The 14,988-nt window shown below is 54.0% G+C and overlaps 1 protein-coding gene across 3 annotated transcripts in view; it reads left to right on the forward strand.

Annotated features, from left to right (window-relative positions):
- KIAA1614 (KIAA1614 ortholog) overlaps positions 1-11,976 on the forward strand; it is a 37,010-nt gene extending 25,034 nt beyond the window's left edge. For 2 of the 3 annotated variants that reach the window (XM_070396890.1, XM_070396889.1), the window contains 5 exons: positions 336-462; positions 2,138-2,393; positions 5,311-5,438; positions 6,138-6,322; positions 9,296-10,464. In XM_070396890.1, coding sequence (XP_070252991.1) covers positions 336-462; positions 2,138-2,393; positions 5,311-5,438; positions 6,138-6,322; positions 9,296-9,489 — 890 coding nt within the window. In that variant the 3' untranslated portion in view covers positions 9,490-10,464. Of the gene's footprint in view, positions 1-335; positions 463-2,137; positions 2,394-5,310; positions 5,439-6,137; positions 6,323-9,295; positions 10,465-11,782 lie in introns of those variants that run through there. The other variant, XM_070396891.1, reaches the window with a different exon arrangement.
- The last annotated feature ends 3,012 nt before the right edge of the window (positions 11,977-14,988 follow it).

The following is a 14,988-nucleotide window of genomic DNA, read 5'->3' on the forward strand; positions in this document are numbered from 1 at the left end:
CATTCCAGATGCCTCAGGAATACAAAATATTCCCCTGCCCTCAACTATGTCTCTTGATATAGGAGGGACATGATTTACCACAAGCAGTCCCTTCATTTAACAGGCATTTATTAATCAGCTACTGTGCACCAGTATTGTGCTGGGGGAAATGGGGTAACAGCAGTAAGTAAGGCCCTGTCCCTGTTTTGTGGGTCTCACCACTGCCTCTTTCCAGCTTTCTCCGGCTCTCCTGCCTCTGGGTTGGGACTGTCCCCTCCCTTGTGGGATGGGTCAGTGACATGGGAGGGATGCTGTGGTTGTTGCAGGAGGAATCCATGACTTTCTCACCTCCGCAGGTGTTGGCACCATCAGCTCCATGGGTGTCACCTTCTCCCTGGCCTTAGAGGAGCCAGAGTCCAGCCAGGAACCAGAGGAAGGCCTGCAGAGGACAGAGTCAAGTTCTGAAGGACTTGTGTCATCCCAGTGAGTGACAGGAGCAAGAGTGAGCCCTGCCTGTAGGAGGTGGGGGGTGGGAGGTGCTAAGTGAAGAAAGAGCCCCCCTGGAGTGGTAGCATGACTGACCTCACTGCTCCCAAGTCCTTGGAGGGTTCCCAGACTTACATCTAACCATGGCACCCCAATGCTTCTCTCCCAAACATTTCCAACCTAATGTGCTTGATTATTTATTCACCAAACATTCATTGAATGGCCTCAAGCTCCAGGTGCTGTGTTAGGCACAGCTGGCCAGCCAGTCTCAGCCCTCAAGGTGCCCCAGGTTGGGACAGCCTGTCTGAGAGGACTTGTTCCTTGCTCTGGGCTTAGAGACAACCAGATGCTGAGGAAAGAGCTCAGCATTCACATTGCCATTCTCTCTTTAGCATGATGTCTGAGTCCTTGTTCTGGGGAGCCATCCTCTAGCCAGGGCCACCTCTTCTCTGCTACGCATCATTCATGGTGACATATGACCCAAGGCTTCACATACCACTGAAAGCCAGGTCTCCATCTCCAGCCCTGTGTGCTCCCCAACGCCACACCTGTGCATCCAGTTTCCCCTGCCATGTCCACCAGGGTGTCCGAGAGCCTCGCTGAATTGTTGATCGCTCCGACCAAAACCGCTTCCCCCAGGGCCTCTTCCCCGCGAACACAGAACCACTCCACAGTGCTCACACCCAGATCTGGGCATCCTCTTAGCTGCGCCATTTTCCTTCTTTCCGACTCCAACCCACTGGCCGGTGCTCTCCAGCCCCAGGCCTACCCGTGTTGCATTTCTCCTGGTCTAAGCTGCCTTACTTCTTTCTGCGCAACTCTAACAGCCCTGCTGCTCTCTGCCTTCCCTCTTGCCCCCTCTAGTTCCTTCTCCACACAAGAGTCAAAGGTAGCTTTTGAAAATTTTAATTCAGTGATGTCATTTCTCTTACTTAAAACCCATCATGTTTTTCCTTTAGCTTGGAGTAGAATTCAAACCTCTTACCTTGGTTTATGTGTTCAGTGGAATCTGCCCATCTGACCTCACCTGCTTCTTGTCCCTTGCTCATGATGATATCCACGTCCTAATGGCCTGGCCCCGCTGTTCTTGAATGCACTGACCCCTTTCCTGCCCTCGAGCTTTGTTGTCAGAATTTTTCTCCCTGGAGCTCTCATTTCTGGGCTTGGTGGGACCGACTTCATTCAACTTTCAGTTTAAAGGTCATCTCCTCAGAGAGGCCTTCCCTAGCCACCCTGTCTCTCTCTGCTTCACCCTACTCAGCAGTCGCTGATGGTGTCTCTCCTTTGTTTCCTAGTCTGCTGTTTATAAGCTCCCAAGAGTCAGAACCTTATCTGTCTGCTTATCACTCTCACTTACCCAGGCCATTTGCCACATGTCCCAGTGCCTACGAGAGGCCTAGAAGAGGTTCTTAGGAAATAGTGAATGAGCAAATGAATGAACGAATGATCGGGTAAACCCACTGTTGAGTGTGATGCCAAGGGTCTTGTCTGAACTGCCCTTTCTAAAAGCTACCGTGCAGGATTCCACTCAGCTTTCTTTCTGCAGCCTGGCTGTCCTTCCTCCACAAGGCGTGGTGCTGGCTCATCTGGGGCCCACAGAACCCTAAGGAGAAGCCCACCCTCGCTTCCACAGCCCTCTCCCCCCAACCTCATGTCCACCCTTGCATTTCAGAGACCTACCAGGGGTCAGTGCAGGACCTGGCCCGCCCTCAGCTGCCCCTTCTGACAGGAACAAGAAAGCCAGCAGCAGCATCACCACCCTGGGGCTGAAAAAGTTCTTCTTGGCCTTGGGTCAGGGCACACGGCCCAAGTTGGGCAAGTCCCGCAGCTGCAGTGTGGAGCAGCTGCAGCCCCCTGCACCTGGTCCGGCCTCACACACCAGCACCCCCAAAGTGAAGAGAGCCCCATCGTTACAATCCCTGCATCGGGTGAGTCCGAAGGGCCCAGACAGGGCCTGTGTGAGGCAGGTGGTGGTGTAGGCACCATTGGAACAAAAGGTGAAAGGAGAAATGAAGTGCTGAGGAGGCAAAGGTGGAGAAGAGGAGGCTCTTGCCTCCCCACAGTTGATCTCTGAGACTTGGGTCCCCAGGACACAGTATGGTAGCAGCACGCCCCCGCCCCCCCCCCCGCCCCCCCCCCGCCCTGCACCGGCTTTCCAGTATGGACTCATCCTAGATGCCTTCCTCTCCCTCTCCTTCAACTCTCACTGCTGCCAAGACCTGGAGTCTACTGCCTGGTCATTCTAGAACCTTCTTCATGGCCACAGTGACCCTTAGTCTAGCACAAATCACTTCCTGGATACCTCCAGGACCTCCAGACTGGCATTCCTGCCTGTCTTTCTCCACTGGCTTCCAGAGTGGTCCTTCTGCTATGCAAATCTGGCTTGCCATGCCCTCACTTCATACAGACCATTGGTCCCTTACCACTCTCAGGATAAAGCTCAGGTCACTTGACAATGCCAGAGGGTTTCTGTGATCTGACTGCTTTCATCTCTCATCACTCTCCTTCTAACACTCATCCCAGTTGTCCTTGACCTTGAAATTCTGTCATGAAGGCCACACACTGTCTGACTTTCAGCCCTCATGTTTCTGTTCTCCCACCTTCTCTACCTGCTAATGTCTCCTCATCCAAGGATACTTCAGCCATTGCATCTTCCTACCCTTCCTTGCTCTGTGTCTTTATCTCATTCTGGGCTACCCTCCTTGGTGGAACTTGCACATAGTATTTTAATTGATTTTTGTTTGTCTCCCCTCACTGGAATGTGACTTCTTTGAGGGAACACCATTGATCTTGATATTCCCAATATTCAGTACAGTGGTGAATATAGTAGACATAATACACAGTGAGTGAGTGAGTGGATGCAGGGCAGGCTGCTGAATTGTCCCTCCCCGTGTGCTGGAGGGTAAACCAACGGCAACTCACTGAGTCAGCTATGTTTCTGAAAACCCTGTTTTGTTCCAGGTGTTTCCAGTATTATGTTTGTTCTTCTAGTCTCTGCTCCCCTCCCTGGGCGGAAGGAAGCAGGTGATTGTGGTTTGCCATACTGGAGCCTTTTATTTTCAGACTGAATGAAAATTGCATTTCAGTCTGGCTCCAGGAACACTACCTGGTACGTGGTTGGCATTCAGTAAGTATTTGCTGGATGAATGAATGGAAGGCAAAAACAGAAACAAAACAGCCTTATATAAGCTGGGAAGAGGACCCGAGAGTGACACCATGCTCCAGGAATTCACTTTCCCCAGGAAGTTAGATCTGTCCCCTGTATATCTGAGCCAGGGCACCTGGTGTGTTGCCCTCAGAGCTCTGGCCTCTGTAAAGCCCTCTAGGGAAGTGACAGTGATGTTAGTGTAATAGAGGTGTTGTCAGCAATCTAAGCCAAGTGGGAAGGGAGAGAGCAAGCTGGTGAGAAAGGGTGGACTGAAGAGTAGAAAGAAATGTACAAGAACTGGAAAAAGGATAAAAGAAGAACCCATCTCTCACCCAGAACTGTTCATGACATAGCTCAGGGCGAGCGACTTCCTGTTAGACTGTTGTGCTGCCAGGTGTGGGGTGAGAGGGCGGGTGGATGCTGCAGCATCCACCCGCCCCCTCCTGATGCTCCCACAGCCTCCACTGGCTGTGGCTCTTTCCCTTTACACCTGCATCTGGAAGGCTCTCCTCAGGAAACTCCTGCTTGTCCTTCAGGTCTGAGTTAACATGACTTCTCCCAGGAAGCCTCGTTGAACTCTGATATAAATCAGCTCCAAATCCCCCCGCCTTCAATTTCTTGATGATATGCCTTATTTCTCTAGAGCATGGATTCCAAATGTAATACATGTCTGTAACATTTGTTTTAAAGTCTTCTCCTCCCTACCATTCCCCGCCCCCCCCCCCCCCCTTCTGAATGGGCTCCTCACTGGGTCGATTTCTAGAACACAGATCAGATTTTGTAACTCTTCAGATGAGCATCACTCAGGGGCTCTCTAGCAGGCCATACGAGGTCCTTCCAGGGCTGGCCCCTTGCTCCAGTCCACCCATCACCTCTGCAGCCTCGCCACCAGTCCATGAGTATGACCCATAACCGACCATGTTTTCCCTCGTCCCTCCATGTCTTCGTACCTGCTGTTTCTTCTGCCTGGAGCACGCTACCCCTGTATTCACCTCACGAGTTCCTGCCTCAAGCCTCACTCAGGGATCAGCTCCTCTAAGTGTCCCCAGGCCTCCTAAGCCAAACGAAGTCTCTTTCTGCTCCCCTGCACATCGTCTGCACTTTCAACCGAGCACTTCCTACTGCATTTAGGGCCTTTAACTGACCTGTGCCCACCCCACACCCACCACTGGGGGAAGTCCTCAAGGGACTTTGTCTTTCCCATCTTTTTGTTCACGATGGTTTAAGGTGCACACTTAGATTAAAAATTTTGAATGTAACTGATCATAAAAGGGATATACTAAAGAATTGCAAAAATAAATAAATAAATAAAAGCAGTGAAAGAAAAAAAAGAATTGCAAAAACACTATTTAACATTTTAACTCTAAAGTTGTGTTTGCTATTCTATAATTAATTTGATTTTACTTTTTTTTTCTTAACAAGAAAATTAGATTTTCTTAATAAGTGGTGTGGTAATTAGTGTCTTAGTACTAAATTGTTACTTCAGCCAAGAAAACCCAAAACCTGGAAGCTTCAGATCGTATCACCTGTGTAGACCCACCTACTTGAGTAAATTATGGTGCAGCAGCTTGAAGTAGTGACAAAAACTTCTCCTGTTACTTTGAAAGAGGCCCTCAGGTTCATGGTTGGGGTCAAGTCTCTGTCATCCCCTGGCCAGGCGGCTTTTCTCACCTGCAATATTGGACCTTTACCTCTAGGTGTCACCCTCTCACCAACATCGGAAAGCTGCCTCCTTTCAGAACCTCTATTCTCTGCTGAGTGGCAAGGTGGACCGGTCCAGCCTGTACCTGGTAGGGGAGCCAGGGGACCACAGTGAACCTGGCAGGTAAGAGTGGGCAAGTGGGCAAGTGGGCAAGTGGTCTGGAGGACAAACTAAGAATGGACAATGGAACAATAAGCTTAACTTCTTGCCTCAGCAGCATGGCCCTGAATGGGATCCCATTAAGAGAAAGGGAGGCCAGTTCTCTGAGCCTCAGGTGCCACAGGAGTCTTGGAACCCGCACCTCATGTGCAGTTGAGCCTTGAGAAGGTGTGGGGTGCTGAAAGGGGTGGAGTTGGGAGGTTTGGTTCCTCCATCTCTCTGCTGTCTGATGACGTCTTGAAGTCAGAATGTCCAGAGACCTTCCTTAGCTCAGCTAAAGATCAAATTAAAGATCCAGAGACAGAGACCTCAAAAGAGGCCCTTGACCTGTGACCCTCTAGGTTAGTTGCTCTTACCTAGAGTTCCATGGAGGGACTTCAGGATGTCTGTTAACTCCTGGAAATTTTATATAAAATTACAGCTTTCATCAGGTTCTCAGAGAAGTCTCTGCACCTGAAAAGGTTAAAAACTTTGCTCATAGGCTGGGGCTTCTGGTGCAGCAGCAGGCTGGGGAGCTTCAGACGGGGTGCCAGTCTCGGCCCTAGCAGGCTCTTCATGCTGGAGCCCCAGCCGTCAGTGGAGAGGCAAGTCTTCTTTAAGCCAAGGGGCTGGAGCCCAGTGCCAGCCCTCGTTGCCCTCACTCTGTCTCCGGTCTCCATGCAGGTTAGCCAAGGCCCCGCCCCGGCGTGCGCTCAGCGTGGAGGATGTGGGTGCCCCCAGCCTGGCCCGCACAGTGGGCCACGTGGTGGAGGTGTTCCCAGACGGCACCAGCCAGCTGCAGCTGCAACGCTCCCCAGAGGGCACGTTTGGCTTCTGTGTGGCCTCCGGGAATGGGCGCCGGGACTCAGGTACGCTCCCTCCGCTTTCTGGGCCCCACAGCCCTGGGACCTTAGCAAACCGCACTGGTGATCAGAGTTTTTTTCTGGTCTTTGGCTGAGCAGTGGAGCTCTGGCCTCAGAGAACCTCTTATCAAAAGGACTAGAGTTCTCCCCACAGGGGCTCTTTCTGAAGAGTCAAGGTATGGGCTGCTGGGGGCGGGGGGAAGTAGCTATTGGCAGGCCTGACCCCACTGCCCCTCTGCTGTCTGATGACATTCTTAAAATCAGAGTCTTGAAGGCCAACTGTTCCCTGGGGAGCCAGAGGGAGACTGTTTGTGCTTGCCAGTTCTCAGAGGCAGTCCTTTGATGTGGCCGATGTGTTTAAATGGTTCCCTCCTCCAGCTGCTGAGTGTGTCTGGGCACTCGGAATGTGCCTGCCTGTCTGTGCATCCAGGCCCCTCCCTCAGAGCTGGCTCCCGAGGGTTAGGTTCTCAGGCATCCTGGCTCCCAGACCCTGGCGGAGTCAGAAGGAGCATTCGGTGGCGTACGGAGAAAAGTGCCTGGCGCTTTTCTTCACTTTCCTCCTCAGAAAGAGAATGTATTTGGGGAGCAGAATTCCAGATGGGGACTGGCATCATCTGTCAGTGTGAGATCATACACAACCAAGCATGTACTCGGCCCCCCATACTCTCCAAAAGTCCTTTTAGGATCCTCTGCAGGCAGTGGGATCCCCTCCCCCATCACCTGTCATGGAGTTCTGATGGGCAGGGGTCTGTAATCACCAAGGGCTCCTCGGGCTCTGCCCTGGCCCACTCTCCCAGGCTCCCTCACCTGCATGGTGAGAGCTCTTCCCTGTCCTGCCCAGGTGGTGTCCTGCCTCTACTGCAGCTAGCCGTCGGATGTCACAGAGATCCCCATGTATGCGGAACAGGGCCTCCTGGCCACACGCCGTCCTCCCGCAGCCAAGAGTCCTTTTTCCTGGGCCTCAGCGGCTCTGTGGGCTGGGGTTGGTTTGCAATCCTTCCTAAAGAGTCAAGATGCTGGTGCTAACTTGCTGCCTACCACATCGATTCTATACAAGCATGAGAGAATAGCAGGCTTTGTCTTCTGCTTCTAATGCAACATAAGGAGCATACATCCTTAGCAAAGGCCGTGTCCAGCAGCCAATAAATGCCTACAAAGCAGTCTCTCTGTCATATTTTTGTCATGACTTTCAGTTGTAAAACCTACCCCAGAGTCTCCCCCAAATGGCTGGCGTGACATCAGTGTCTGGTCTGTCTCTGGCTGCATTCTTTTGGGTTTTCTCAACACTTCCCACCTCACATCCTGCTGTATAGCAACCATTTCTACAGGCCCCACCCTCCCCATTTTACCTGCCTTTTTCCAACATGCAGACAGGCCAGCAAGCAGTTCAAACACCCAGATGGCAGAGGTAGAAGACAGGGCCTGTGAGAGAGAAGCCTGTGCGATCAAGATGACAGATGTACCTTGCTGGGGGGAGACAGCCTCTCAGGAAAGGCTAGGGGTGACTGAGAAGCGCCGAAAGGGACTCCCCACCTCAGCCCAGGGACAGGGAACTTGACAAAAGATTGGATTTGCTAAACCCAGAGCTACAAATCCTCAGGTGCCTCAGAGGAGATTTCAATGTACATTCAAACCCAAATTCCACAGGGTGGGCTCTGGAAAGCTTGACTGTTGGGGCCAGAGTTGGGCTGCATGGATCAGAGAGATGAGTTCCCACTGGTCCGAGATGTGTTAAATGGCTTTAGGTCAGAGACTGAGAAACAGGCAAGTTGCCCTTTCCTGTCCCTTCTAAGGAAGCTGGTTCCAGGAAGAGGAGGTGGGGAGTGATGCACAGGCAGCTGTTCAGTGTAGAGGGAGCCAGCTGAGCCTGGGCTGGCATCAGGGAGGGCGCTGAGGCCTCGCAAAGTCCCCCCCAACACCCCCCCTATGAATTCTGCCGGTGTCAATCATCCCCTGCGGCCCCCCAGTGACCTGGGCTGGTGCTCTCAGGCACCTGTGTTCACCAGATTTCCCTGGAAGAGCCTGCTCCTCCTCTAACCTCTTAGGTGGAAGCAGCTGAAGGGGTTTGAAAGGTTTTCAGCGGAAGTTTTGGTGAGGGGGGAACCCTCTCCTGTGTGGCCAGGAGAGGTGAGTGTCACCGGCCTATCCAGCCCTGAGGCCCCACAGAGCCTGTCCCACCAACGTGGGTTCCCTGAGTCAGACTCAGGGGAGGAGTGGGTTCTCCCAGGGCCTCCGATGCACTTTGGAGACCTCGGAATGGTCACACTGGCCAGGCAGGGCCTCTCGGGGGCGGTGGGAGGTGGGGGGGGGGGGGGGTGAAGAAGGGAAAAGGGAGCCACCATGTCTTTAAATATGGGGGTAGGATTTTTATGTTTCTGGGCCTTTGTCCAGAGGCCTCCGAGTTCCAAGTGAGGACCATACCCGAGGAAGACTGAGGCCAGGGCTAGCCCTAGACAATACCAGGAAGCAAGCCAGGCTGGACTGGACCTCAGCTACTTCAGCGATGCCTTCCCCCCACTCGGGCGACTTGAGGGCAGCAACGGAGTTTGTTTGTGAGTGCCATTTAGCACTGTGCCGGACACGTCGTAGGTCATTTTCCTAATTTTTAAACATTATTTTCCTATTCTACAATCAAAGCTCATCTCAGAAAAAGCTAAGATTAGCTCATTCACACTGGGGTATATGTGAACCATTACAGCTGAAAGCATTATTTGCACTAGGGCATTTTAAAAGAGGAGATGGAGAAATGAAGTTATACCATATCTATATATGAAGTAGTTGTGATTTTGAGTGGGAATAATGAGGGTGTGTGTGTGTGTGTGTGTGTGCGCGCGCACGCTCGGAAGTGCCCTATATGAGCACCTGCCCCTGCCCCACTTCCCCCCCCCCCGCCCCCCCAAAACAGCACCCACCTGGTCAGCATGCCAGAGATGCATGTCTTTCATTTCACTTGTTAAGTTCTCCTGTTTTCCTTTGCAGGCTTCTACGTGCAGGAGATGGCTGATGCAAGTACGGCCAAGCTGTACTCGGGGCTGCTGGGGGTGGGGGATGAGATCCTGGAGGTGAACGGGGCCAAGGTTGCAGGGCTGGGATTGGCTCACATTGAGGAGCTCCTGACCCATGCAGAGAGCTTGTCACTCCGTGTGCTGAGGCAGAGGCCCATCCCACGGTGACTGAGATGCTCTGGACCTCAATGTCACTCCCTCAGAAGCCATGAAGAGCCCTGGGGGGAGGGGTGACTGGGAATGCGCTGCACAAAGCTACTTGGGAGAGGGAAGGAGCCTACTTGGATATTTTGTTTAAGGATGTAATTTGTGCAAAGCAAGGAGAAGAAAATATGGGTGCCCGGGCCTGGGGTGATGTCAACAGCTTCCTGCACCTTTGTTGGCAGGGGGAGGAAAGAGATTCATTGAATCACTCAGTTGGTCCCCGAGCATCGCCTCACCTTCAGGTCCCATCGCACTCCTTGTCAAGGGCTCCTGCAGCTTCCAACACTCCCGAACCAAAGACAGTGCTGGGCCATATCGGCCTGGAGCCTGCCTCTTCCCATCTCGTTTCCCCCAGCTCCCATTTCACATCTTTGCTCTTTTTCCAGAAATGGGAAAAGTGTCCTCGAGTAACAGCCTTGTAGCCATTGACCCCGAATCAAAAATTGGAACATGTGGTCTGGTGTGAAAACATCTAGGAGATGTGATCTGGTAGCCTGAATATTACGAATTTTTTGTAATATCTAAGATTGAGGAGGGAAAAAAGGAACCTGAGACCAGTTTCAGGGAGGTGCAGCTGTGGCCAGTGAGACTGGCCAGATCAGCCCCATCCCCACTGCCCTTCCTCTGCCCCTGCCTCTGCCCAGAGCAAGGCTGGAGCTACCGGAGCCACCTGGCCAGGAAGGCCTCTGCCTCCCTTCTGTTGAGCTTGGACACTGGGCCGCAGCTAGGGCCACGCAATCCTCAGCCACAAGCTCTCTGTCCAGACTCCCTGACAGCAGCTCTGGATAGGCCAACCCACAGGGAGAAGGCCGGGCACAGGCCCGGAGGATGGGCTGTCCCACCTGGCCACTCCCCTCCTCTAGGACTGAACACTGCCCAAAGGGTTGGTGGGTGGCCATGTGTCCGTTTTAATTTATTAAAAGCCAAAGCTGAAGCTTCTATCCTGAGTTGCTATCTTTTGGGCTGCACACTCGCTCGCTCGCTTGACCTTTAATAGCCGTCAGCAGAGGTTTGGGTGGGGGAGGAGAAGGGAGGACAAGGGCACCGTGGTGGCCTGTGTTGGGCATGCCAGAGCGGAAGGCTGGGGAGGCACCTGGGGTTGGGGTGACAGTGTAGATGCAGAAACCTCCAGGGTCAGTCCTAGGGCTGGGAGAGGATCCCTGGCAAAGTACGTTTATGAGCAGGAGATGGAATGAAGCTAAGGGGCCTTGAATCGGTGCAACTGGCTGTTTTAGAACTTGGCCGGGTGCAGACTGTGGTTAAAAACAAACACAGTTAAAATGAGTGTTAAGCAGCTTTCAGGGAGCAAAGTCACTGAAGGAGGCATGGGGCCTAAGAGGAAGGTGATGAGGAGAGGGGGCAGCAATCCTGTGGAGTGTGAGTATTCTCCCATTCTCGGGTATTATGCACAGGAGCCAGTTAAAACCCCTCCTTACTGCCCCTGGAGGTTTGGGGGTGAGGGGGGCTCCCAGAGCCTCACACAGGGCAGGATGGGGAGGCTGGGCTGACCTGCAGTAGATGAAGAATGGGAAGGCTCTAGCAGGTGAGCAGAGGGGCCAAAGGAACAAATACTTGGTCTTTGGGGTGTGAAGAGGGACTGGAACACCTCACAGACCAACCTGGGGCCCCCAAAATATAGAAATGGCCCCACATAACAGGAACCACAGGCATGGGGAAACCCTGGTGGCTCCTATACGCCAATTCCTGGCCTTTACATGTTGACCCAAGAAGTATACCTTTCAAAAAGGACTCCTCGTGGTTATCAGGGCCCAAATTCATAATCGAACCTAGCAGCCATTGTTTAACGAGGCCAGTCTTGCACACTGCATGTCAGAGAAAAGCCACAGAGTGAGGAGCCAAGCTTCCTGCATTGTGGTCTTGCAGTCTGAGCCAAATCTGGAATCCTATTTCAACCAATGGACTGAGACTTGTCCTGTCCAATCAGAACTGCACATTTGTAGCCTCATTTGTATATTTGTTGACCAATCAGAACACATAATTCTGACCAATCAGGACAGTGCTATTTGGACCAATCAGGCTGTGCAAACTTAGATTCCTCATTTGCATAGAAATGAGGGGAAGGGGGAAGAAGTAAAGAGGAGGAAGAACGGGAGAGGCACTTGGGACTGTGTGAAGTCGCCGTGCCTTGCTCTAACTCCAAGAAGGTACAGCGTGCCAGGGCCATGTCTTGTCTAGGTGGGAGGGGACTTTGGCTCCTCCAGGTGTCGTTCTGACCTTTCCCATCTCTGCTGCCTAGGGTCCGGCCTGGTATCGCCCACAGGACCACCAGAACCCACACTTAGAACTAACTAGGAGCCCGGCCATGTGCAGGCAGGAGCTCAGGTTGATGAGAAAGACGGGCTCTACCTCAAGCTGCCAGAATCTAGGAAAGACGCTCAACCCTTACCACAAGGCCAGGTGTGTGCAGCAAGGGAAGCTGGCACCTGGGGACGTGGGGTAAGGAGCCTGGGAGTGGTCAGGGATCACCGGGGGGAGGGAGGCCTATGAGGAGGTGCGCCACACAAGGTTCTGTAAAATGAGTGGGAACTAACAAGAAGGGGAAGGGAAAGGATGGTGTGGCACCGAAAATGAATGACATGCACCGGTGTGGCTGTTTCCTGTGCCTCACCTATTCCCCACCCCACCACGAGGCAGGTCAGTGGTACTCTGTGTGTCCAGACCTCGATTCACACCAGGCACCGAAAGTGGCACCAACTTTGGCCTCATACAAGTCAATATCCTTAGAGCAAGTTCAGACGCCACTAGCAAGAAGCCTGGCGGTCCTGGGCAGGCTGCGCCCCCACTGACGCCTGTTTTAACTTGCTTTTGGGGGGCATCTTCCCTAGGCTGGCAAGGCCTGCACCAGGTAGGTGCCCTGGGAGGTGGGGACCAAGGTCTGTCTCGGGCCAGTGACTGCAACGTCCCACCTGCCCTCGCTCCTGTCACCCGCATCCTCCACAAGAGGCTACTTGGCTCCCATGCGGGTGTCCCTGCAAAGTCAGGACAGCGGCCTCCGTGGTCCTGCGGGTCCAGGCTCTGCGCCATCCCAGGCACTTGGCCCGGGAGGTATGGGCCTCGCTGGCCCTGCAGCCTTGGTCCTGGCGCCCTGCCACCCCCCGCTGCTGCTTCCAGTCCCCGTCCCTCGTCTCCGCGGGGGCAGAGATGGGCCCCGGGTACAGACAGAGCCCGAAGTCCGGTGCACCCCATTCCCTACGTGCAATACACTTTGCTGGGAGGAAGGCACCCTGATTTTGCCCTCAAGGATCTCATGGGGAAGGAGGGCCAAAGGGCCAGAGTCTGGGAATTTCATGGTGACTGAGTCCCACTAAAAGCTGGTGGTGACGTGGGGTGCGGGAATGGGGGCCTGGTGCGGGCGGCGTCCCGAGGTCTCACGCACGAGGGAGGAACTGCAGGTGCGGCTGGAATTTGGAGAATCAAGGTTAACCTGGGAATTCAGGCTGTGCAGTCGCTGCGCTGTGCCCTCCGCAAGTAGTCCAGAGCTCTGCTGCGGACATTACAAACACAGTGCTGAAACCTTAGGACAGTTTTGTGAGGAGGGACCCCTTATCTCCAGGCTACAACTAGGAGCTGGAAACTCAGAGGTTAAATTAGCAAATAATTAGCAGAGGCAGGACTTGAATCCGGTCCTCTAACTCCCAGCCTGCGTCCATCCGCCCTCCCGGAATTCGCCGCACGGGGAGCCCCAACCAGGATCCTCCTGGGCCGCACAGGCTGTGGGGAGAGCAGCGGACACGACTGGCTCTGATGGCCCTGGTCTCGCCGCTCTGCTGCCGCCGCCGGCCTTTGAGAAGGTCAGTGTAGGGGCTTGGCTGCGCTTTTCCTGCAGGGAAATGGGGTTGGCGTCCCCACCTGTCCACCGCTGGGGTAAGGAAGGACGGACAGTTCACTTGGGAGGCACAAAAGCTGTCTTGTGGGTGGACACCAGCATTTTAGAAAAAAGTGCCTCCCACAGGCAAGAGTAGGTTTTGTTTGGGAAGCGGTTCTTCCAGGTGTGCGCCCTGAGTTGTAATTTAGTGTTGGTACTGGCCCTGCTCTGGAGGTGGGAGGTGGGATGGCGTCGAGGCAGTCTGGTCCCTCCGTCTGGCCCTGTGCTTCCTGGAGTTGTGAGCTGCCTGCTGGCGGCTACCCAAGCCTTCCGGGCCGGGTGCTGGTCGAGGGTGCTTGGCCCTGGGAAGGAGGCATCCTTGATCGTACATCCCTGTGGCCCAGAGGAGGCCCCTATCCCAGGGCTGGAGTGCAATATGACTGGACTTCCTGTTCTCCAAACTGGCCTCTGGGCAGCGGGATCCCCGATTCCCATGTGAGTATTTATTGGCAGGAGTTTGGGCTATTGGTTCCCCGATCCAGGCATGCGCCAACTCCACATATTCTTTCACCCACCCCATTGCTTCGCTTATCTGTGTCTTTGCTGGAATGCCCTTCCCCTTGTCCACCCATGGACTTCCTGGCAGCCTTCAAAGGTGCTGCCCTGAGAAGCATTCCCTGACACCGGGGTGCTGGCCTTGGCCCTTCCTCCGAGCTCCCATAGAATCTGGTACCAAGGCTCTTTGTTGTGGCTCTTTTAACATAGACTTGCTTGTTTATCCTGCCAAACTTACCTGGCAACAACTGGACATCCCTGGTCCATCTGCCCAACCCATTTCCTACCCAAATCCCCAGGCTGGTTCCGGAGATATTCGCTGGACACCCTCTCCTCCCCCTTCCCATCCTCTGTGAAGTTTCCATCTTTCCCTGTAGAGCCAGAGCACCTGCTTAGAAATGGCGGCAGCCTTCCTTGGCAAGAAGCTGTGCCCAGCTCTCTCAGGCTGCAGGTCTGACCCGGTCGGAGTGCTGGGCCCCCAGGAGGGGCTGCTGGGATTGGCTCTGACATCTGCCTGTGGAGACAGGCCTTCAAATCTGCCCTGCCAGGCCTGGAGGGTCTCCTGGGCTCTCCTGTGGATGCCGGGCCGCCTGCCGGGCCTGCCTTTGTCTTGCCCTGCTGCATCTGGGCTTAGGCAGGGGCTCCTCGCAGTGTGGAGCTGCCCTTAGGGGTCTGGCTGGGTGCCGGGCACTGGGGAGAGACCTGCCCTGCCCTTGGGAAGCCCATATCCCCAGGGGGAGTCAGCTACAGCTGTGGAAAGAGACAGACCAGTGTGCCAAGGGCTACAATGGAAGCGCCAGGCAGGAGCCCCGCTCCACCTGGTGAGCAGAAACTCTTCCCAGAAAAGCCAGCCCCAGGCTCACCAGCCTCCATCAGCTCTGGTGTTATCTCAGGAACAAGGAATGTTGGCAGGCACGGGAGCTCACAGCAGCATCCAGATGCCACAACTTTGATTCTCATCCTGGGCTCCTCAGACTGAGTCTCCAGGCTTTTCTGAGTTTATACAATGAGATCGACTCACTCACTTCTTGCACACATTTCCAGACACATAAAAGCTCCAAAATACAGGGGTGGGCAAAGGT

This window comes from Myotis yumanensis, unplaced genomic scaffold, assembly GCF_028538775.1.
Source record: "Myotis yumanensis isolate MYYU_CA2020_CCGP unplaced genomic scaffold, mMyoYum1.0.hap1 SCAF_17, whole genome shotgun sequence".
In the NCBI taxonomy this organism is placed as follows: Eukaryota; Metazoa; Chordata; class Mammalia; order Chiroptera; family Vespertilionidae; genus Myotis; species Myotis yumanensis.